Source organism: Camelina sativa, chromosome 14 (genome assembly GCF_030686135.1).
Source record: "Camelina sativa cultivar CO46 ecotype springtype chromosome 14, ASM3068613v1".
Lineage (NCBI taxonomy): Eukaryota > Viridiplantae > Streptophyta > Magnoliopsida > Brassicales > Brassicaceae > Camelina > Camelina sativa.
Window position 1 is genome coordinate 16,029,819 of NC_141893.1, and position 24,868 is coordinate 16,054,686.

The 24,868-nt window shown below is 35.1% G+C and overlaps 3 protein-coding genes across 3 annotated transcripts; all 3 read right to left on the bottom strand.

Annotated features, from left to right (window-relative positions):
* Positions 1-19: 19 nt before the first annotated feature.
* LOC104741804 (hyperosmolality-gated Ca2+ permeable channel 1.8) lies at positions 20-4,310 on the bottom strand. The gene is made up of 11 exons (XM_010462726.3): positions 3,844-4,310; positions 3,128-3,280; positions 2,913-3,048; positions 2,725-2,826; positions 2,497-2,613; positions 2,328-2,408; positions 1,889-2,229; positions 1,561-1,806; positions 1,138-1,462; positions 821-1,054; positions 20-727 (listed from the first exon to the last, which is right to left on the bottom strand). The coding sequence occupies exons 1-11, from the start codon at positions 4,158-4,160 to the stop codon at positions 332-334; spliced, it is 2,448 nt and encodes an 815-aa protein (XP_010461028.1). The 5' UTR covers positions 4,161-4,310; the 3' UTR covers positions 20-331.
* A 6,172-nt stretch (positions 4,311-10,482) lies between these two features.
* On the bottom strand, positions 10,483-13,554 carry LOC147928288 (uncharacterized). Its single transcript, XM_087486574.1, has 2 exons — positions 12,381-13,554; positions 10,483-12,221 (listed from the first exon to the last, which is right to left on the bottom strand). Exons 1-2 carry the CDS (start codon positions 13,389-13,391, stop codon positions 12,027-12,029), a joined length of 1,206 nt encoding a protein of 401 aa, XP_087342700.1. The 5' UTR covers positions 13,392-13,554; the 3' UTR covers positions 10,483-12,026.
* A 2,974-nt stretch (positions 13,555-16,528) lies between these two features.
* Positions 16,529-18,261, bottom strand: LOC104741806 (pinoresinol reductase 1). The gene is made up of 4 exons (XM_010462727.3): positions 17,725-18,261; positions 17,190-17,430; positions 16,894-17,097; positions 16,529-16,748 (listed from the first exon to the last, which is right to left on the bottom strand). The coding sequence occupies exons 1-4, from the start codon at positions 18,127-18,129 to the stop codon at positions 16,588-16,590; spliced, it is 1,011 nt and encodes a 336-aa protein (XP_010461029.1). The 5' UTR covers positions 18,130-18,261; the 3' UTR covers positions 16,529-16,587.
* Positions 18,262-24,868: the final 6,607 nt, after the last annotated feature.

The window sequence follows — 24,868 nt, forward strand, 5'->3', positions numbered from 1 at the left end:
CTAATTGAATAACAGCGGATTTAAAAATACCCCAAAATCTCTAAAAATCGTCACTTCAATACACCCCCTAAATATTATTTTGCTGACAAAACAAATATGAGACGTATCTACTTTAATTAAATATTATTTTGCTGATAAAACAAATTTAACCATACAAGTGAACATTACTAACACCAATTTGTCTAATCCTAAAGCCAAAATCTGAAAATCAGAATTAGCTATAAAATACACACCTAAACCTAGACGAAAGACTTTTAATTAAATTTTAAACGAGTAGTTTAAGTTAAACACTAAGAAGCCACCTTTATAGACATAGTTACATGTCTAGAGATCAGTTGTAACGGTACTCATGCTCCTCGTACTGATGAGTATTGTAGTGGTATTCATACTGAGACGATGACTGCTCATAAGCTGAAGCGTAGTGAGAAGATGGGGACGTGGCATAATTGTAGACTTGATGGTGATGGGAAGGAGTGCCGAGCTCGATCACAGGACTAGACGAGTGTGTTTCATATTTATCAACTCTTACCTCCGCTGTCTCTTCTTGGTGAGTCTTTGCTTCTGATGATGAGGATGATGATGATGATGATGATGATGATGATGATGGTAATGGTACTTCTTTCTCGAATGAGTGGAAAATTGGGTGCAAGTAAGCATCTGCAAGGTCAGCTTTTATGTTCAACTCCGGTTCTGTTTCCTTCTCCAACTTGTCTTTCGCCATTGCTTCCTGCAATAGGACCAAAACACACAGGTTTTTGCTAAGAGAACTCTAAGCTTTTTCTATGTAATGATGTGCCCTTGAAAAAGATGATTTCTTTACCTCAAGAGGGTATTGTCGGAAGGCAGGTTCGAAGCGGTGTTTGCAGTACTTGTGGAAAGAAAGTGTGAGAATGGGCAAGATGATAAGCAATGGCGTTGAGTCAGCTGCCTCTTTAGAAGTCAAAAGCCCCATAAGCAGAAGCTGAGATATCAACAAGCTCGCGATTATACGACCATGAACGTGCGGCCAAAACGCTCCACAGCTCTCATATTGTTGATTGTAAACATTGATTATCTGCGGTATAAACCAAGAAAAAACCATTAAGAAACACCCAAAAAATTTAGTCGAGAGTTAGATATATGAGTCTTGAAACGAACCTGATGGCGATAGACCAAGTAAGCAAAGGCAAAGAATATGAGAATGAAGGGAAGAAGAATGGGAGTAACAGCGGTGTAGACAATTCCCAAGAGGAAGTAGAGCTGAAGAGATGGGATTGTCTCCTTGAAATCGACAAAACCAGGGTCCATTGCTCTCACTCTATCTTCTTCAGTCTTCACAATAAACATGTTCTTCAAGTGAAAAATCACTAGCGGCTTTAACCGGAGAATCTCACCAGCAATACCAGCCCACCCGTCAACCATTATGTATGTGATAAAAAACGTAGCTTTCATCGGTATGGAGACCCCAATCGTTCGAGGAATCCTGTATAAAGAACAATAACAAGAGCATTTAAAAAATTTGGGTTTCAATTCAAAGTTGGAATCTTATGAGAGTTAAAAAAGAGATTAAAGATTGTTTACTGAGTTGGTGATTGGTGAAGGAAAGAATCCAGCTGCTCAAACGCGGTTCCAGCAATGATACTTCCCAAGAACACATTTACTAACATGAAGTAATAGTATTTTGCTGCAGCTCTACGCTCAAGGGTCGATATAGCAATGTATCCCTCAATCTTTGACATAACCAGTAGAATTGTTGGGAGAATCCACAAGAAAATCTTCAAAGCAAGACCCGGGAGAAAACCCTGTAAGAATGACTTGATGAAATCCCTGCAACAAAAAAAACAAGGAGATGGAGTCAACGGCCTAACATAGCAAGAAGTGAAAAACCAAGATAGATGAACAAACTTACAATCTAGTGACAGGTCTGAGGAAAGGTGCAACTCTTTCAAGACCTTCTAAATTGGCAAGAGATTGCACGAAAGCAATTGGAATCATGTAGAAGAAGACCAAGGCAAAGACTGAGATACCAATTACGAGTTTTCGAATGGTCAAAGAGATAAAAGGGATAGCAAGGTTTTTCCAATAGATATCACGAGGCTCTGGAGCGCTACTCGTTAACCACAATGTCGGATTCTTGCTCTGCTGCGTCTGTGCACAAACAGCAGCACCCCATCGTGAATCAAACGACACAAATGCAACAGGAAGCATCAGTTTGGAGTCCTTGAGAACTTTTTGCCGCTCCAAAGACATCTGTAGCAACAAGTGAATTCAACAAAGATGAAATGAGGTTTAAAGTTTCAACCTTTTTTTTTGTTTCAGCAGTACTTTAAAGTAACGGAATGGCTTACATTGTGGTCAAACTCCTTGATTTGTTGTTTGTAGTACTCAATGGAATCAACCCTTTTACCCCAAAGACCAAGAAAACCTATCTGAAAAAAACCAAAGCCGATCATCGCGATCAACATCATTTCATCTCAAAAAGCTAGAAGAAATGGAGTGGTTTGTGGAGAGACTTACTTTGCAAGTAGGATTCTTTTGCGATCGTTGATGCTTCAGCACATAGTAGTCAAACCAACGTTGCAGCTTCGCTCTTTGCTTCACCAGCTTTGCAAACTTGTTCGCGTTATAAACTGCCTGAAACACGAAAGTCCGATCCATCAATCACACTTCACACACAGTAATACATTCTATATATCAATTCAACTGACAATAACCAAAGTGCGTGGTCAAGGACAAGCAAATTACCTGATGACAGAGGTAATGCTCAGGGTGATTCGTCTTAAAGAACTGATCCACTGTATCTGGAATCGAGTGTCCGGGGATGTCAGGGACGTTTCTAACAACAACCTGTAAACAAAAAAAACTCAGTGGTACTTATAAAAACCAATGTAGCTAACACTTATACATGTTTGGTATTTGAAGCTTTCACTTACAGTGAACTGCTCTGGACGCCTACGCTGTGAAGCTAAATACTGCAGACGCATAATGGCCACATTATTGTATTCTCTGTAGAGCATGAAACACGCCCAGAACGTGAAAAGATACTCCACTCCAATGTGGAAGAAGAACCTAAACACACAGAAATGTTAATCTCAGCCACATAAAAACCATCCATCTTTCATTAGTAAAACTTCATTTTTAAGCTCACTTTGAAGATTTGGGTTGAACATTAGATATGGAGAGCTTATCGATATTGCTGACTACGAGCTCCTTCTTCAAGAAGAAAAGTGTTCCACTTGATACATTTACTGGAACAAGAACAACAAGCGCTAATACCATTACTGGTCCGAAGATCTTCAATCTGCCAATAAAAAAGAGCAGATTCTCTCATTATTACAGTAACTTTCCCGGGAAAAAAAAAAGGAAAAAGATATCTAAAAAAGTGACTTTTGTCACAGGAAACAAACACGAAACTTCTATTGCTTTGTGGAATACAGAGAAGACAAATCTGAAACTTAGCTGTACTCTTTTGTTAGAGAATAAAGTACAATAATTCTGACGAGTTTAAAGATTCTTAAAACCGTGTCACTCAGGAAAAAAAAAAATCGTTCTTCAAGATTACAAATGAAGTACAGAAACGGTTAACCCAGAGAAACAACAACACAAACAAGAACAAGAACCAAAAAAAAAACATAAATTTTCTCGAAAGTTTCAATTTTTGTTTCACGAGAGTTTAACAGTAAAGTACCAAATCTTAATTTTAAAATCGTAATAATCGAAAAAAATCGGTTTAGTAATAAAAAAGTTTCGATTTTTTTTAATCCTTTCATTTTCTCGAGAAATTGACATCTCAAGACTCCAAAAAAAAAAAAGTTTGGATTTTTTTTGTCAAATTGCGAGAGGAAGAAGAAGAAGAAGTTATACCCGAGAGTGTAAATCCTGAGGAAGATAGCAGAATCAAGACCAGCGTGACGAATAATCTCTGATTCACTCATCTTCATAGCTTGAGGCATCCAATTAAGGAAAGTGAAATAAGTTTTGTAGTTGAGGTTCACGAATTTTCCGACGAGTGTTCCGTCGGAGCGACGGGGGCTGTTTCTTTCTCCGGAAAGGTACCATTTGGGGAAGTAGACTCTGTCGTTGATGGGTTGGATTCTCAAGACGGCGAATGCTATGAGAAACAAGAAGGCACCGAAGAGGTTGATCAGAGCTGAGACTCCTATATCTTGTAGAGTCGCCATTGTTGATAGAAAGAGAAGGGAAGAGGAGGAGAGTAGCGTAAAGGAGAAAAGAGTACAGAAAGTATCAAACTCTCTCTCTATGTGTTTCTCTAATTATTTTTTTGAGGGTTTTTTCAATTATCCATTCCTATATTTAAATACTTTTACTTTATCAAAGATTTTTTAAAATCACAATTTATCATATGTTTGTTTTCATTTTTTAGTCCTCTATCTTATTTATCAAAAAAAAAATTCTTCACAATTTGGGTTGTTTTTTTAATTTAATTTTGTGCTATCTATACTACTATTTTTGCAGCAGTTTTTGCTCAAAAATACTTTTTAGAAAGTTTTTACATATAAATACATTGACTTTAATATTAGTTATTAAAAATTTTAAAATTAATTATAGATAAGATTTAAAAAATAAAGAAATATTTCTACCTCATTCAAACATAAATATATGATTCTCTTTCATTTTTATTTGAATTTATATTTAAATTATCATAAATTATTCTATAATACAATTAGTTAATAAAAATTGTGATTTTTTTCCTGCATATAATGTAATACAAATTTTTAAAAACGGACATATATTACTCAATAGATGAATAAAAAAATACGGATACAATATCCCATATCGCCCAAAAAAATTGGGCAATAGTTCAAAGTCATAATATAAAAGAGACCAAAATGATTCATAATAGAAATGAGTAGAAAGATTGATTTATCAGGCATTCAAACTTTAAAAACTTTTATTTGATTTATTTCGGTTCTTTCTTTTAAATATTATAAATATTTAAAACTTTTAAAAAGTTAAATATTATAAATATTTTATATTTTTTTTGAAATTTAAACTTTATAAAATGTTAAAAATATTAATAATATTTAAACGTTTATGAAGTTTCAAATATTATAAATATTTAAACTTTATAAGAAGTTTAAATATTATAAATATTTCAACTTTTTAAAAAAGTTAGAAGACCTTTAAAATATTAATAATATATTTAAACTTTTACAAAACTTCAAATATGAGAAATACTCAACCGTTTTAAGAATTCCAAGTATTATAAATATTTAAACTTTATAAAAAGCGCCAATCTTATAAAATGTAAATGGTTACAACCTTAATAAATAACATATCAACTCAGTCTAATATTTATAATAAAAAACAATAAATATTAAAAATTAAGATTATATAGTGCGAGTTAAAATATCTCGAGACAGAGTTATATAGCGGGACGGGTTTTGTCGATATTTATATAAAATTAAAATATCATTAATTTGGTGTTAAACGGGTAAAACATCATTTTATTATTTTGTTAACACTATCGGTATCCGAGAATAGACATATCTAATTAAATTGATTAATAAATATTATGTAAAAAAAAATATATTACAGTATTATATGATATAAACTTTAAACCATAAAATTATTAATTATTATATAATTATAACATATTTAACCACAAATACAAGTTATAATTTAAATGTTTTAGTTATAAATAATTTGTGTCGCGGTGTACTGCGGATCCTAATCTAGTAGATGATATAAAACAGATGAAAAAATAATAAAAGATAAATTAATATCATAAATTTGTAAAATTTAAAGATAGTAACAAATAATTGTCATGGGTAAAATATTTGAATGGAAAGTACCCAACTGTAATCAAACTGAAAAAAATGAACTGAACTAAACTTTTTTTTTTTCGTCTGAATGATTTGATAAAAACTTCAAGGAGAAATACAAAGCCCGACAAGGAAATTAATTCTTCCGGAGACTTAAGCCGGCGAGTACAAGAACACTCCCGGAGACTAAAGGGGAAACAACTCGGACAGACAAATTACACAACATACAATCACTACTTCCCGGAACAGAATCAAGAGATCCAAAAAAAAGAAAATTAAAACCTAAAGCTTATGAAGACAATTAAAAACAAATTTGTGATAAGAAAAAACACACAACGGGTTAACTTGCATGAATCTCTTTTACCACTAGTTAGAACCGATTTAGCATGCCGTGCGACCCTTTATGTTACTTCAAGGAGGAGCTACCGGGGGCGGTGAGACACTAGCAAAGTCTAGAGACCACTCAGGAAGAATGACTCATTAGAAAGAGGAAAGAGATCTCGATCTGTGTTGGTGAAGATTCTTCATCAGAGGCAGTGAAGTTGCAGTTGGAGACTGCCTCAGTCATGAAACGGCTAGATCTGAAGCTAAACTTGACAGAGAAAACAAAAGCCAAGAAGCTGAACCCAAAGTTACGAGATCTAAGCTTTAAAAATCTAGATCTGTTGTCGTTGAAAAAAAAAGACATGGATATGCCGATAAAAAAAAGGAAGCAAAGATAAAATAAATAAAGAAACCAGACTCCGGTGCTGAAGAAGCCACCGGAGCCGGTCAACCTGAATGGCGGCAGTTTTTTGGCTAGAAAGAAGACAGAAGGACTTTAGGGATTTTTTTTGAAGAGGAACTGAACTAAACTAAAACAAACAAAATAATCAAATAGATTCTAAATTTATAAAGCCAAACTAATACTGATACGACATGTATCTGAAAAAAAAATCAAAATATAATAATATATTCAAAATAATAATTATAATTAAACTTGATATAATCCAATTATAAATTTGTAAACTTTTAGATATATTTATAACAATTATATAGGAGTTTCACCAAAAGTCAAACCGCATAATTGTCGTGTAAAAGTTCCCTGTTTACTTTTCAGCTGCTGATTTCACTTTGTCTAGTGGTCCTGTTAGAAGTAGCTTCATTGCTCTTCTACAATGGCTCTCATTCTCCTCGTTTCACCAAAACTCAGACTGCATAATTCTCGTCTACAAAACATTAGCTATTCTCTTTATTATATGTTGAAAATATCTTTAAGACTCCTTTTAGATGTTTTGTATTCTCATTTTCAATTGTGTTTTTAATTGGAATAGATCCAAAGCCAAGAGATATATCTCTTGAATATTTCACTATATTTTTTTAATTTCTTGAATAATTCATTTTTTGTATTTCTTACGATATCTTTTTTTTTTGTAGTAAAGGGAATTGGTGAGAATTGAGAAATGCTCATATCGTTAGTGTGCCAAGTGCCAACTATCAAAGTAGAGCTAGCACGCGTGAAATCATCAAATCATGGAGTTAATTCCGTTTTTTCGTTGTTTTTTTTTTGGTATGCTCTAAATTAAATAAGGTTGGATATATAAACAAGATACACTCTTTTATTGCCTTTATGAGTTTCTGTATTAACTTTTCAAATAAAGGCAAAATGATAATAATGTATCATTAATAACCACAAAAAAAAAACAAATCATGATGAAATTATATATCTTCGTATTATATGATGTACTTATATGATGAAAACAAATCATTCGCAGAATTAATATATATTTTTATATTTTAATATAAAATTTTGAGTCTTTTTAGCTATGTTTAAAATATTGACGAACACTTAGGGTCCGAATGGTAACAACGTATTTGGTTGTGCGGGAAAAGCGGTTGAATAGTGCGGTACGGTTCAACTGCGGTACGTGCGGGATAAAATAATTTGCGGAACAAGTGCAGTTTATATAGAATAACTAATATGAAATCATGTATGATTGGTAAAAAAACTACTAGCGGTATTGTTAATAAGATTTTTTCAGTTGTTAATAATTTTCTTTTAAAACATATATTTTCTTTTAAAAACAATATATTCAGTTATATACATATATATATATATAGAAAATTTAACAATGATATGAAATTGTAAAAACTAAAATTTATTGTGAATTGATTAGGTTAATTTTATTTAGTAAAATAGTGAAGAAATACCTCTCATTTTAAAAAATAACTGTTGTAATGAAAACTATAATTTCCTTAAAATCTTTTGAAATTTAGTTGAAATATATATTATACAGTTTATATGATATAACCAAACCATAAATAAGACTTTTTTATTTTACTTATTTTTTATAAATAAGACTTTTTTATTTTACTAAAAGTAATTATTTTTAACTTAGAAAAAATAATGAAGTAAATCATACATGAGATTTAATAATTTAAATTAAAGAAAATCTTTAGCATATAATTACTTATTAAAATATGTGTTGATTGTTTAGCTTTCTTTTATTTAACATAAATTAAATATTAAAAAAAAAAGATTTTGCTTTTGGATGTGCGGTATTTGAAATACGCTGGGTAATAGGTAAGTTAAACAAATATTGCGGTCCATGTGTTAATATCTCACCTAAGAAACTGCAATCAGAGTTATTTTTCTTTTTTCTTAAAAACGCAAATTAACCAAAACTATGTTGATTGGTGTATAAAGTGAATTTTAGAATAACATACTTTGAAAACCGCATTATTAATGTCACCATTCAAGTCACCATTCAAGACCTTAATTTGAAACTTAGGAAAAAGCAACGATTTGTAAAGAATTTTTTTGACGAATAAGTATGGACTCAGACTTTAAAATAAGTAGGAGAAAGTTTTGACAAAAAAGGACAAAAGATTTTAAAGTACATATATTATAACAGCAAAGCCGAACAATTTGATAAAAAAGAAACAAGTTGAACCATAGTTAGAACTTAGAACTATAGTATATATTTATTGAAAACAAAAGCATGAAAAAAATAACAAATGTTTTGTGTTTTCTACATATATATTTTATTTTGCCCCTTTATCCATTTTTTTTGTTATCCTATATGCAATTTTATTTGTTTCATTGTGACTCAAAGGAAAAATTCAATTATCAATACCTTTTTTTCTACATCATTGTGGGTAGAATATTTATGTAAATACGGTAAGAGAAATTTCGTAGAATAAACTGCGTATCATATTTCTGCATAGATAATTGGGATTAAAAAAACATATTAAGAAATTATTAAGCGTAATTAAGGGGTATTATTAAAAGTGTATGATCTGTGTGTACTTGTAGGTTGCCACGGAACGGAAGTGGTTAACTAGGAAAAGGACATTATCATTCCTAATTGATGTTTTAGTTTAAATCATCACATGTCTTCATATCATGTATAGTCATCATGGCTAATTAATTAATCTACATTTCCATCTACGACAAATAGATTTACATGAATAACAAATTTAGGTATTAATGTTTGACCAATCTATTATATGACTAGAGATAATTTTTAAATGCTAAGGTGTTATACAATTCTATACGGTTGATCAGTTATATTCAGTCATTTTAGGAGAAAATGTTTTTTTTATGTCAGAGTGTATCTTGATAAATACAGTAAAAAAAAGTTATAATTGCTTTCACTTAATGTTTTGGGATTAGTAACATGTCTTGATGCGCTCATCCACGTTTATCCATTCGTTGGCAATACACATTATGCGACATCTATCCATTACGTGCATTGCTTGTAATGACATTCTTATGCGTTAAAGAAATATAAATACTCAATTTGACTTTACGACTTACTGATTAGTCCGTGTGAAATTGCAATTATAAGAAAACATGTGACGTAGTAGTGTATAACATAGTAGCAGTAATTAGTAAAGATTTCGTAAACCAACGGAAACTAATATTATTTGTGTCCATTCGACAATATGCAGTCGCAATAATTATTATCAAGCATTTGAGTTTTTTTTATTATTGTTTTGAGTATAATGACGGCAATCGGTCGAGCTTGAAATAAACATTTGTAATATCCATCAAAAGAAAATTAATAATTTGTGAATAGAGAGGTGTCGAACTCTCGTGATTCAATGTTGACACTCCAAAGTCCATATATGTACACATACAATTCTCAAACCTTTTTTTTTTCTTCTTTATCTTGTCGTTTGCGCTGTCTTTTGTTCCCTCAAAAATGTTCTAGTCTCGTGTGTTGTTGTCCACAAAAGATTACAATACTTTATACTGTACTATTACTTATCTTTTGACGGCGATTACAATAGTTTAGTACAAAGCTCCATTTTAATTGCCAATTACAAAGTTCCAACTTACAATTTAAGAATTCAACATTTTGTAAAGAACGTAACTATAGGGCTTACATGTGGGTTTTATTGCTTTAACAAATAAAAACTTAAGGTCTTTGATATTTATATTTTCTCGTTTTACTGTGTTTCTCATTTTAAAACTTGAAAGATTTATGGTGTTTTTGTTGTGTGATACAGCCAAAATTCAAGGATCACTCAGCCGGATTAGAAAGGATAGAAACTCACCAAAGTGCAAGGTGCAATAAGGGAGATTTGATGGATTGAGGGGTCGCACAGCAGTTGCGGAAAACAGCTGATATTCCCAACTCCAATCGCTGCTAGATATGACACACTAGTCCAGCAAGAGGAGGTTATTGCTTGGATATTATAGACCAAGAAACAAGGAAGTGTTCTAGACAAAGAACAAAAAGATAGACTCTTAAAATGAAAAGGAAAATTGATTGATTATTCTCAAATGAGATTACATGTATTTATATAGGGATTAAAAACTTGGTAACAAGGCCAAATATTAATTGTTCTTGAAACTAAAAGAAAATAAATATAGGTAGTTGAATGGAGACCTAACTCTTGGTGCATGCTTCCCTTCCCAAGGTGTCCTTCCCAAGGTGAGTTGAACTCCATTTTCGTCATCCCTCTTTGACCACAAAAGAAAGTGATTATTTTGGGCTTTCTTGGACTTGAATTAGGCTCAAAGTGGGCTGGACTTGATAGGTATCATCCCCAATAGATTTTCCCATGCTCTCTTTGGCCGTAATCTCTTGAGTAAGCCCATGAAGTGCATTCCTTAGCTTCCTAGCTTTTGCTCTAGTCATTGGTCCTTCAGGTACAAACAATGGTTCCTCAGCTACAAGCTCCTCTGATTCAAGCTCAGCTACATATTCCTCAAGTTCAAGCTCAGCTACAAGCACATCCTCATTAGCTCCATCCATGATCACATCATCCCCCTCCTCTTGAAAAGAATTTAACCTCAAATCTGGATCATCTGCCACAAAAGGAACTAAATCAGAAATATTAGAGCTTGAACTCACATTGTACTTACCTTGAAGATCAAGTTAGTAGGCATTGTCATTGATCTTTCTTTTGATCTCTAAGGGTCCATCAATTCTAGGCGTGAGGTTTGATTTCCTTTCAGCTGGAAACCATTCTTTCCTCAAGTGAACCCACACTTGGTCTTCGGTTTGAATACCATCTTGCGCCTTCCTTTGTTAGCTTCTTTTGCATATTGCTTTGTCTTCTCCTCAATGTTTATTCTAGCTTTCTCATGGATCTGTTTGTCAAGGTCAGCTTTCTTTTTCCCATCCAAGCTAGCTCTTTCACTCAAAGGTAGAGGGGTTAGATCCAATGGAGATAAAGGATTAAAGCCATAAACGATTTGGAACGGAGAAAACTTAGTTGAAGAATGAACTGATTGATTGTATGCAAGATCAACATGTGGTAAACAATCTCCCCAAGTTTTAATGTTCTTTTGTTCAAAGCGCGCAAGAGAGTAGACAAATTTTCTATTAACTACTTCAGTTTGTCCATCAGTTTGCGGATGACAAGTAGAGGAGAATAGCAACTTAGTCCCTAGTTTAGACCAAAGTGTTTTTCAGAAGTAACTCAAAAACATTATATCCCTATCAGATGCAATTGACCTAGGCACTCCATGCAAATGAACAATTTCCTTGAAGAACAACTCAGAAACATGCAAAGCATTATCAGTTTTGTGACAAGGTATGAAATGCGCCATTTTTGAAAATCGTTCAATGACCACAAAAACTGAATCTTTACCAGTCCTAGTTATAGGCAAACCAAGCATAGAATCCATAGAAATATCATGCCAAGGCTGAATAGGAGTAGGATGTCGATACTTTACTGTGATGTTGTTGATGGCATGATAATCTACACACATGCGCCAAGAGCCATCCTTCTTAGGCACAAGGAGAACAAGTAAAGCACATGGGCTTAGGCTCTCCCTGATGTAACATTTTTTAAGAAGCTCTCTAATCTGCTTTTGAAGTTCCTTTTTTCCAGTGGATTGATTCGATAAGCCGACCGGTTTGGAAGTGACGCACCTAGGACGAAGTCAATTTGGTGTTCTATACCTCTTATTGGCGGTAAACCGTTAGGGTTCTCTTTTGGAAAGATATCTGAGAATTCCTGCAAAACATCTATCAAATCACTCGGGAGCTCGGATGCAAGGTCAGAAAATCCTATTAGTGTTTCTTTATACACAAGCAAAAACAATGGCTGTTGAGAGTACACAGATTTCCTTACTTGACTTTCTTTGACAAAGAAGTTGGAGTTCTTAGGAGATACCTCAGGTTTTGCTGGTTTAATTTTTTTGTCTCGGCTATTCTTCAACTGGACCTGGTCTTGATGGACCTCCAATGGAGTTAAAAGAACTAGAGTGATCTTTTTTCCTTTATTCTCAAAGGAATGCCGGTTGGTGTAGCCATCATGTATCGCCCTCATGTCAAACTGCCAAGGTCGTCCTAGAAGGATATGGCTTGCATCCATGGGAAAGACATTGCACATGATCTCATCTTCATATCGGTCGATGGTAAGAGGAACCGTGACTTGTTCCTTGACATATTGTTCGCCCGTTTCATTCAACCATTCCAGTTTAAAAGGCTGCGGATGAGGTCTGGTCTCAAGTCCAAGCTTCCTAACAAGAGTATCACTAGCAACGTTAGTACAGCTTCCACCATCAATAATTAAAGAACAAACTTTATTTTGAACTAAACATCTTGAGTGAAAAAGATTCTTCCTTTGTTCCCGGTCATTGGAATTAGGCTGAACGCTCAATGATCTCCTAGTGACCAGAAGTGTCCCTTGAGTTGGATATTCAAACTGCTCTTCCTCTTCGTCAAAGATTGGACCGAGATCTTCCTCTTTTTCTTTATCGTCCTCGGACTCCACGTCACCGTTGTCTAGGATGATCATTACCTTTTGATTTGGACATTTTTTGGCATAATGTCCAAGTCCTTGACATTTAAAACACCGGATATCTCTTGTCTGATTGTTGGTCTCGACTGCTTTTCCTTTATCAAGACGAGTAGGAACATTAGTCTTAAAAACTGAATTTGATGGGGTTTGAGACTTACCTTTTTCTTGATAACTTGGTTTTGGAGCAAAGGAAGGTTTAGAGAAACCATTTCTCTTGGTTTGTTGTTCGATTAGAATCGCCTTGTGCAACATTTCCTCCAAGCCTTCATATTCTTGAAGCTCCATTCTGTCCTGAATGTCCCGGTTGAGGCCTGCAAGGAATCTGGCCATGGTAGCTTCTAAGGTTTCATCTACATCCGCCTTGATCATTAAGCTTTCCATTTCCTGGAAATAGTCCTCCACAGATTTGGTTCCTTAAAGCAAGCGTCTGAGTTTTTGGTGGAGATCTCTGTGGTAATGAACCGGCACAAACCGTTTCCTCATCAAGGTAGTGAGTTCATCCCATGAAGCTATTGGTCTTCTACATGTCCTTCTCCTGTGAGTCAAAACTTGATCATCTATCTTAACATTTTTGAAGTACATTTTTGTGTCATCCTCTCTTATCTTTGTATCCAAACAAGTCCAAAACTAAATTCTCTACAATCTTTACAATCAAACACAATCATTTCCTTATTTGATAATATTAATTTCCTAAAATATATCTATCTAATTTAAATCAATATGTTAGATTAAAATATAACTCTCCTTTCATTTTTATTTAATCTTATATTTAATTATTTTAATTACTATTTAATACATAAAGTTAATAAAATTTTAGATTTTTTTCAGCATATAATGTGATTTGAATTTTTATGAACAGATATATATTAAAAATTGTCTTAGGATATTTGTAACCAAACAAGTATATCCACATATAGAGCTCGGAATACTTTTTTGGAGTACAATAGGGTACCAGCTCGGAATGCATTTTTGGAGTACAATAGGGTGCAATCATTTTTTGCCAACTTCGGGTCGGGTTTTAACTAAAATTATAACCGATTCAATTATCTGGATCCTCCTTAAGATTGCCGAATATTTTAGGTCGTTTTTTAATCCATAGCATACTTATTTACATCCAATTAATACCAATTAATGCCCATTGTATCTTAGGAAAGATCTAATTTGCATGCCGAATTTTTAGGGCCGAGTTTGACAAAAAGAATTGATAACACAAATTATTTAATCACATCCTCTTAATCACATTCTTATAATATAGTAACTAATTCAAGATGAATACATCTTAGGAAATATCTAATTTGCATTTAAAAAACAATTACATATTTGGTAAGATCTTATTAGCTTTAAATGTACACTATTAATCCAATAATATCAATTGAGAATCATAATAAGAATATGTCAGATCATTCATTCCTAAATCATAACTAACAAATCGTAAAATGTATATTTTCAATTTGCGAATCAAGAGTTTCTACAAAACTCTACCTACAACCGTTAACAATATATATATATATATATAGATGCAATTCATCATCGACTACAAGCACCTCTAAACTATTACAATATCATATCAACCAAATAATAGACCCGTGGTGTACCATGGGATAAAACCTAGTACCAGTTAATAGCATAGCCTATAAACTCAGTTGCTGCTAACCTAACTTTCTTGAGTTCAGAAATTTTTTGACAATCGAACATTAACTTCATTTTCCTTTCCCATTCTAGGTAAACATCCGGATCATTTTTACCTTCAAAGGTTGGAATTTTAAGTTTTAAACCACCTAAATTGTCATTTCTTGTACCAAAAGGATTAACATCACCTTGATCACGGTTTTTATGATTTCGTATAGGTCGGTTGATGGATTGATCATCTTCTTCATAGAACTCTTCTTCTTCAATTTCCTCCTCGGACCGGTAAGTCCTCCTTGAACGTTATCTCCTAGCTGCAGGTCTAGAACGAGTTTGTTGGCTATTCTGAATCTCGTCGAGCCTCTGGTGTAGTTCTTCTAGACATGTATTCATAAGGTTAGTAATTGTGTCATTCAATGCCCTCATTTGCAAGTTAGATAGCCAGGCGACAGAATTTCCTGGCCGATCTCTTTCTCCATCACTTTCCATGGTTTCCTGAAAACTTAACACCAAAAATTAGCAGATAAAAATTCTTCACACACAAAAGTGTTTCTCTTAATTTTGGTAGGTCACTCAAGAGCTTTCTCCCTAAGTTCTAAGAGAATAAATCCAAGCAACCCATTGGAATTCCCAAGCAACAAGGGAAGAAAGAAGATATAAAGACAAGAGAATTTTGTGAAATCTGTTTTAACCACTCCAAGACTGGATTTCTCCTCAGCCAGCAAGATTTCTCTTCCACCACCCAGCCAAATGCAAATCTTTATCTTTTTTTTATATTTGGTTTTTTTTTTTTCCTTTTTTTTTTTAAATAGAGATGGCCTAGGTAAGGAGATGACCCAAATTTAAGATAGAAAGAAGAAGAAGTATTTAGAAATGGAAGATGAGAAGATGAACAGACAAATACCGGTTGAGTGGCTCTGATCCCACTTGATACGCCCAAAATTCGAGATTCACTCAGCCGGATTAGAAAGGATAGAAACTCGCCAAGGTGCAAGGTGCAACAAGGGAGATTTAATGGATTGAGGGGTCGCACAACAGTTGCGGAAGGCTGTTGATATTCCCAACTCCAATCGCTGCTAGATATGACACACTAGTCCAGCAAGAGGAGGTTGTTGCTTGGATATTACACACCAAGAAACAAGGAAGTGTTCTAGACAAAGAACAAAGAGATAGACTCTTAAAATAAAAAGGAAAATTGATTGATTATTCTTAAATGAGATTACATGTGTTTATATAGGGATAAAAAACTTGGTAACAAGGCCAAGTATTAATTGTTCTTGAAACTAAAAGAAAATAAATATAGGTAGTTGAATGGAGACCCAACTCTTGGTGCATGCTTCCCTTCCCAATGTGTCCTTCTCAAGGGGAGTTGAACTCCATTTTCGTCATCCCTCTTTGACCACAAAAGAAAGTGATTATTTTGGGTTTTCTTGGACTTGAATTAGGCTCAAAGTGGGCTGGACTTCATAGGTATCATCCCTAATAGATTTTTTCATGCTCTCTTTGGCCATAATCTCTTGAGTAAGCCCATGAAGTGCATTCCTTAGCTTCCTAGCTTTTGCTCTAGTCATTGGTCCTTCAGGTACAAACAATGGTTCCTCAACTACAAGCTCCCCAGATTCAAGCTCAGCTATATATTCCTCAAGTTCAAACTCAGCTACAAGCTCATCCTCGTTAGCTCCGTCGATGATCAAATCATTGTGTGTTTTTCTATTTTGTAATTAACAGGTTTCGAGCCACACAAGATTTCCTCTCGGACCACGGGAGAAGTTTTTTTTGTTTGTTTGGTAATTTCCACGGGAGAATTAGGTTCAATGATTAATGAATAGGGTTATGAACCCTATGTGTTGGTTGTTCTTTGTATTGGTTGTTACTTGTTAAACGAAAAGAAATATATCAACTATCTCTCTATCATTATTTTTGCATTCTATGTATTGAAAAATCAAAATAATTACAGGTACATTCGTAAGTAATCATCCATGCGTTTGTACTGCACGTCCGGATAAAGACAAGAAGCTTCTTCGTCTTCTCCGACTTCGTGATCAGTGAGACATCCTTCGTAGAAGATGTGATAGAAATGTCCTATCGCCGCTTGGTGTGAAATCTCCATTTCTACATACACACATGTAAAGGAAATCAAATAAAATTTATTGGCTTTATTTAATATATGAATATAAAGCCTGGCCCATTAATGTCTATATTGCCGAAAATGGTGTAAACTAGTTAAACTACGTTACACTATGAATAGAGGACTTACGTTCAATGTTGGCAAGGAAGTCTTGTGCAGCAATATTGGTTTTCTCCAATTCATTTCCGGTTAGCTTTTCCCATATCTGAACTAATTCGAGCTGCGTGAGAACATTGTCGGGAGGTCTGATACTCACCGTTTTGTTTAATGTCCGTGGATCGTTTAACGTCTTTGCGGTATATTTTGCGATATCATCTTCATCCGCGTACACCACTATGAAATAAAACGCTTAAAATTGATTGGTTTAAAACTACAATGAGGGAGAAAAGTTTGAACGAGAGTACACATTTTTTTTTTTTTTTTACCTTTAACATTTCCATCACCATAAATATTAATTTTTTTCTTTGGAGGAAGTAAAGCTACCATCTGACACAATCCCCCGGCCATGTAACCGGCAAAGCAAGCACCCACAACGTAAGTGTATTGGATTCCGGCAGCCTCTATAGCCTTACGCACTTCCATTTTTTGGTCGAATGTTTCTCTTCCAGGCGGTAGTGCATGTCCCATACGTGGTGGATCCATACCAAATTCAGATGGTAAAAACCGCTGAAAATAAATTATAATATAAAAAATACGACACCTTGATAGATCGATTTCGATTAATCAAGGTTAATTTTTTTTTTGTGGACAAAAATCAAGGTTAATTAATCTTTCAATTTCTATAAGTTAGATTAGATAAAATCTAGATGATTTTGGGAATTAGACTTCATGATAGAAATTATAAAATTTAAGCTAGATTGACCTCACAAGTTTCCAATTAAACCAGTATAATCTTAGATTGACCTCACAAGTTTCCAATTAAACCAGTATAATCTTAACCTCTAGCTACTCTATTTATACCTTAACGTTACCAGCCTCTTTGATGGCTTCGACGAGCTTAAGCTGGAAAAGGATGCTATGGCTACGGATGTGAACGCCGGACATGGCGGAGACAACGACGTCAACAAGTTTCACGGCGGAGACGAGGCTCTGGTGGTCGGAGAAAGAAGCTTCCACGATACGTGCGCCGAGTTTCTTAAAAGAGAGAAGGAGTTGGACTTTCTCGACGTCGACACCAATCTCCGGCCGCTGTAATACGTAAGTCTCATGACCTTCAGCCAAACAAGCCCTTACTATACTCTTCCCTATGTACCCAGTCGCTCCCACCACCAAAACACGCGTTTTCTCACCCTGTTTGCTCTCTGATCCCATTTTGTTTGTTTTCGGATCCATATGTTTTTTTGTGTAGAAAGAGCCTCGCTTCATTAATTGTGTATTTATATATGCAGGGAGTCACGAGTCTATATATATATGTGACTATCTACATAAAATGAGTGATTGAGTGTGTGTGTGTGTGTGTGTGTGTACACGTAATGCATTTGAAGTAAAGATATCGACAGTTGTATTTTATTTTTTCTCAATACTTTTTCAGTTAAATTTGCTCATCGTTGCATATATAATGTTTACCAACTCTAAATGTAAATGGTTCGTCACAAAATCTTGACAAAAATTCTTGCTAGAGAGAATGTTCTCCATATTACAAATGTAGCTAGATCAGTACTAAACTACAATTGACTCCGGTTCATATATACACGACAATCTATACGAATTTCCGGTCAAATGTATATAATAATGGGTAAGAATAATTGGAATCAAATGAAAATGTGTAAAATTAAAAACGGGCATTTTTTTTCCGAAGCGAGGCTGTGGACTACAAAAACAGAAGATAATGGGGATGAAAAAGTATATATATTTCTGTAAGAATATTTGGAATCAAATGGAAATGTGTGGATGAGAAACATGAGATTACATAAAAAGAAGATAGTGGGAGAAAGTAAAATTATGAAATATCAATAAAAGAAGGATGTACTGGGTCAGTGAATGCGATCCTTCGTGCATACTGGTCTAATGTTCCATCAAGGCATCAAGGCAAGAAACATGTTAAATGGTTATATTACTCGACAGAGATATTTTGATTTTCAAAATCTTAAGTATTGCCGTAATAATTAGTTTCATCGATATTTTCTTCACCCACTTTTTTACCACATTCAAGTGGACAGAGATATTTTGATTTTCAAAATCTTAAAAAAAAACATATTACCCTAATAATTAGTAGTAATTCATCGATATTTTCTTCACCAAATATTTTACCACATTCGAATATTTTACAAGTCAAACATTTTTATTTACGAATTAATTACAAATATAAATAAATGTTTATTTTATTACATGATTCGTTTTGATTTTTTATACATAATAATTTATTTAAATACATTTTTATAAACAAAGTAATTACAAATATAAATAAATTTTTATTTTATTACATGATTTGTTTTGATTTTTTATACATAATAATTTATTTAAATCGCTTCATCCCGCGCACTATGTGTTTGTTATTATCTAATTTTGTGTGTTTATGAAGTAATCATTCTTTGTAATGATAACTTTCTTTTTAAAATTTGTAAGATGAAGGAGGTGAAACATGAGATTTAGGTGAACTTAATTGGAGAAGAAATGTGGTGCTAGCTTGTGGATGGAAAGACATGATGAACTTATGGTTTTGAGGTTCTTGCGTATCGTTTTCCCCAATTGTGCTGATGTGTTGTTGAGAAGCTTTTTCCGGCTGCGATTCAGCTTGCTCAGGGAGTTAGGTTGGCTATGGCTGTTTTAGCTAGGATTTATCGCGATATTGGTGTCTTGAAAGAGCATCTCGCTGGTAGTAGGGAAAAAGAGACCGTGGTGGTGAAAGTCTCCGTTTCAGTTTGTGAAGGTTTGGGCTTTAGAGAGAATCATGGAGTTTCAACCACCAGGCCAGTCAAGTCAGTTAGAGCCCTTTGAACCTCATATAGCACGCTGACACCAACATACTGATCATGGTGGCGGTCAGGATGTGTCCTTGAAGATATTAGAGCGGTTGTGAACTCGGCCAAAGAAAGCTTTGAGTTTTGACTATAGCCCCTGTGAATAACTTCAAATTCCAAAGGTTTAAGTGGAATATGACCGTTGGATTCGTGTAATAAGACCTGAGAGACCACTGTAGGCTTTGGTCGGTGTTTGAGGTTCGCAAAACTGGTTGCGTTTTTTTTTTTTTTTTCCATATATTAAAAGGCAGGGTTCAATCAATAGAGTTATCATCTCCATGTATTGTTGTTCTTGTATTGGTTGTTACTTGTTAATTATAACAAAAAGAAATATACTAACCACTTTTTATCTTTATGTTTGCATTCTACTGATAAATCAATTTTAATTAGAAAAATAGGGAGGATATATTTTTATTGCATGAATAATATATATTTTCAATTTTTGCATATAACAAAAGAAATATGAATATAAAACACCCTCAAACTTTTGATATTAACAGACTATAACAAACTCTAGATTGAGCTGAGTGAACAAGATTCTAATTCTCATTAATTGTAAACTGTACAGTGTTCTCTGTTTATATACAACATAAGGTTAAGCTAACATGAGCCTAATAATAGCTTAACCTACACCTATCATTCTATCCTGCACAAGAGAGTAGTTATACTCATTATACGCCCCCGCAAGCCTTAGAAACCGAATTATGTGAAGGATGAAAAAGGCTTGAGAGTGACATTCGTCCAAGGAAAGAATGAAAAAGTCCCGGGTGAAGTGGCTTGGTCAGAATGTCTGCAATCTGAGCCTTACCGGGAACATGAATGGCCTTGAGAGTACCAAGCTTCAATTGGTCACGCACAGTATGACAGTCAATTTCCACATGCTTGGTTCTCTCGTGGAAAACAGGGTTCGTCGCCAAGTACACCGCCGATTTGTTATCACAAAACAACTTGGCTGTGTGAACCTCTTTGATCCGGAAAGCAGTAAGAAGTTGCTGTAGCCAAATGACTTCTGTGGTAGCATCAGCTAAGCTACGGTACTCTGCTTCCGTACTACTTCGACTAGCCGTCTTCTGCTTCTTGGACTTCCAAGAGATCAATGAAGTTCCCAAGAAAACACAGTAACCCGAAACAGAGCGTCGAGAATCACGACAAGCGCCCCAGCTAGCATCTGCAAATGCATTTAAGCAATTCTCTGTTGTTGCAGAGTAAAACAAACCAAGTCCCGGATTACCTTTGATGTACTTCAGGATTCTTTGTGCTGCATGGAAATGAACATCAGTAGGAGCCTGAAGAAACTGACTGAGCTTATGTACAGCATAAGTAATATCCGGTCGCGTGAGTGTCAAATAAAGGAGTTGACCAATCAGCTCACGATAGGAAGTCGCAGACGCCAAAGGTACACCAGTCTCCTGAGTAAGATTGACATAAGGATCCATCGGAACATCAGCTGGTTTGCAAGCAAGAAGACCTGTATTATCCAACAAGTCCAATGCATATTTCCGCTGACAAACAGAGATGCCTTTAGAGGAGCGAGCAATCTCTAAACCAAGGAAAAATCTCAATTGACCAAGGTCCTTGATCTTGAAAGCGCTATGCAACACAGTCTTGATAGCAGCTAAATCTTCATGATTGCTACTTGCGATAGCAATATCATCAACATAAACAAGGAGAACAGTAATTCCTCTCTTGGTAAACTTGATGAATAAAGCCGTATCAGATGGACATTGTAGAAATCCATCACTAAGCAACACAGAGGTTATCAACTTGTTCCATTGCCTAGACGCTTGTTTTAATCCATATATAGATTTACGAAGTCTGCAAACAGGGTTAGGAGGAAGAACCTCATCAGGACCTGGAGTATAGCCTTGAGGAAGGCTCATATATATCTCTTCCTCCAAGTCGCTGTGTAAAAATGCATTCGAGACGTCCATTTGAGCTAGTGACCATCCTTCTTTAGCTGCTAAGCCCAACATCAGTTTCACACTAGTCAGCTTAACAACAGGGGAAAACGTCTCAATATAATCAACACCTTCGACCTGTGTGTAGCCCTTCGCTACCAAACACCCTTTATAACGCTCAACAGAGCCATCAGAATGGTACTTAATAGTCCAAACCCACTTACAACCAACTACATTCTTACCAGGGGGAAGAGAAACGACGTCCCAAGTATGATTCTGTTTCATAGCCGTAAGCTCCGCATTCGCAGCACCAGTCCATTTCTCAGAAGCCATGGCTTGTTGAAACGTTTTTGGTTCTGTCTCTTGAGAATATGTAAGGATATTGGCACAAAAATGGGTGGAAATTGTATCGTAGGTCAAGACTGAAGAAAGAGGATAGGGTGTGGTGTGTTTCGGAGGTAAAGATGGAGAATTTGTGCAAGTGCACAGTGATACTCGGATAAGTAACTAGGAGCTTTAGGCTGACGCTGTGAACGCCTAGACTGATGTGATGGTAATGCTCCAACAGACACAACAGGATTACTTTGCCGAGTAGTAGAATGAGATGATGCATGAGGTGAAGACAATAAGGATGGATCAGAGGATGATGAATGAATAGGAGATGGCAAAGACAAAGAATTATCATGAATAGGGGAAGGATCAGGAGATGGAACAGGCAAGACAGTATGCTTGAAAAAATCAGGAATGATCGAAGATGCAGTTTTATATGGAAAAACATTTTCATGGAAGATGACATTCCTAGTAATCGAGATGCGATTAGTATCCAAATCTAGTACTTTGTAACCCTTATAACCTGGTGGATAGCCTAAGAAAACAGAAGAAGTAGCCCTAGGAGTGAATTTATGTCTATCCTTTTGTAAAGTACTAACATAACACAAGCAACCAAAAGTCCTAAGCAAAGAATAATCTGGTCTTTTATTCATCAATTTCTCATAAGGTGTCTGATTATTTAACAATGGAGAAGGTGTCCTATTGATTAGAAACACAGCAGTACTCACACAATCACTCCAATAAGCAAGAGGTACATTCGATTGAAATAATAAAGCTCGAGCAACATTTAAAACATGTTGGTGTTTCCTCTCGACTACTGAATTCTGTTGTGGTGTATATGCACAAGAGAAGTAATGTATCATACCAGTTTCTTTAACCAATTCATCAAATAAAAGTTCAGGTGCATTATCACTACGAATAGCTTTTATTCTTTTCTGATATTGAGTAAAAACATGCTGTAAAAACTGTGGAAAAATAGTTGAAACATCACTTTTATTTCTTAAGAAGTAAACCCATGTTGTTCTAGTACAATCATCTACTAAGGTAAGAAAATATCTATAACCGTCAACAGATTCTGTAGAAAATGGTCCCCATATATCTAAATGGACAAGATCAAATGGATGAGAGGACATATGATTATGAAAAGGAAAAGATAAGCGTTTTTGTTTAGCAAGAGGACATACAGGGCAATGACTATCATGTGATATCCTAAGCTTCGGTATAGACAATGCATCAGAAAGAACTTGTAACTTGGCACTTGATGGATGTCCTAGGCGATGATGCCAGAGAGTCGCATCAGATGACAAGGATCCACAAAAGAACTCAGAAGAAGAAGACTCAGGAACGTCGAGAGATGATAGGGATTGTAAATCTAGAATGTAAAGATGATGCATGAGATGACCCCTACCAATCATCGAGTCCTGAGAAAACCCCTGAAGAAAACAGAAAGTAGGATAAAAATGAGCAGAACATTGATTGTGATGAAGTAAACTACTTACACTAATCAGGTTAAAATGAAATTCAGGGACGTGTAAAACATCATAAAGAATCAATGATGCAGAAAAATGTATATTTCCAGAATGATGAATGGGCATTTTATACCATTTGGCAAAGTAACTGTTATGCCTGATATAACACGAACATCCCTAAATCTAGACAAATCACAGCAAACATGACTTGTTGCCCCACTGTCAATTATCCAAAAACCACTAGGCAAAGCAGTTTGTAGTGATGAAAGACAATGATGATGGAAAGTAAGCAAATGATTCTCATATCTCAAGTTAGAAGAAATAGAAAAGACATTACCGGAAGTCAAATTAACAGCCATGACACCTTTTTCAGAGATTGAACTGGAAGACTGAGGAACCGGAGCTATAGGCTCTGAGGCAGCTACTTGAGCAGACATCTGATTCAATTGGTGAATAAGCCCCTGGACCTGAGACTGAGAGAGTTTAATAACATCCAAGCTCATTGGAGAAACTGGTGGAGGAGGATAATATGGAAACTGCTCAGTCGGTGTTCCAGCGAACACATTAGCAACAGTCCGTTGCATATTAGTCTCAGATGGTTTAGACATGGATCTTGGAGCTGTGTAACTCTGACCGCGAGGAGCAAAATAATTAGTAGGTCGATAAGCAGAGTTATTACCACCATTATTAGTGCCACCATTGTTACGATTATAATGCTTGTAGCCAGGAGGATAACCATGGAGACGATAACACTTCTGGATCGTGTGTCCCATCTGACCACAGTGAGTACACAATGGCCTATTACTCCTTGGTCGATACGAACTGTAAGCACCAACAAACTCACCAGACTCATACATTGCTCCATCATAAGATCCAGTCGTCTGAAACACTACATTCTCAGCCTTGACAATCGGCTTGACATTCAGCTGTCGTTCATCTTGTTGAACCATGTTGAAAACTTCATCAATACTCGGGATAGGCTTGAGCATCAATATATGTCGCCTTGTTTGATCAAAACCATCGTTAAGACCCATCAAAAACTTGGTAACCTTACTTCGTTGCTGCAATCTCTCCCATAAAACCGCTGCATTACACTCACAACGCCCACAAGTACAAACAGGAATCTCGATATAATTGGTATATTCCTCCCACAATGTGACTAACTCAGTATAATAGCCACTAACATCCATTGAGCCCTGTTGTAATGATCCTAGACGTTGTTCTATCTCAAACACACGCGGAGCATCATCCTGCTTAAAGCGAGAAATAATACTCCTCCAAATTGCAGCAGCAGTAGGCATATACAATAAACTCGCACCTATCTTCTTAGAAACGGATCCCATTAACCAAGTGCTAACCATATCATTGCATCTTGACCAAGAACCATACGAAGGATGATCAGAAGAAGGTTGAGTAATAGTACCGTCAATGAATCCAAGTTTGTTTC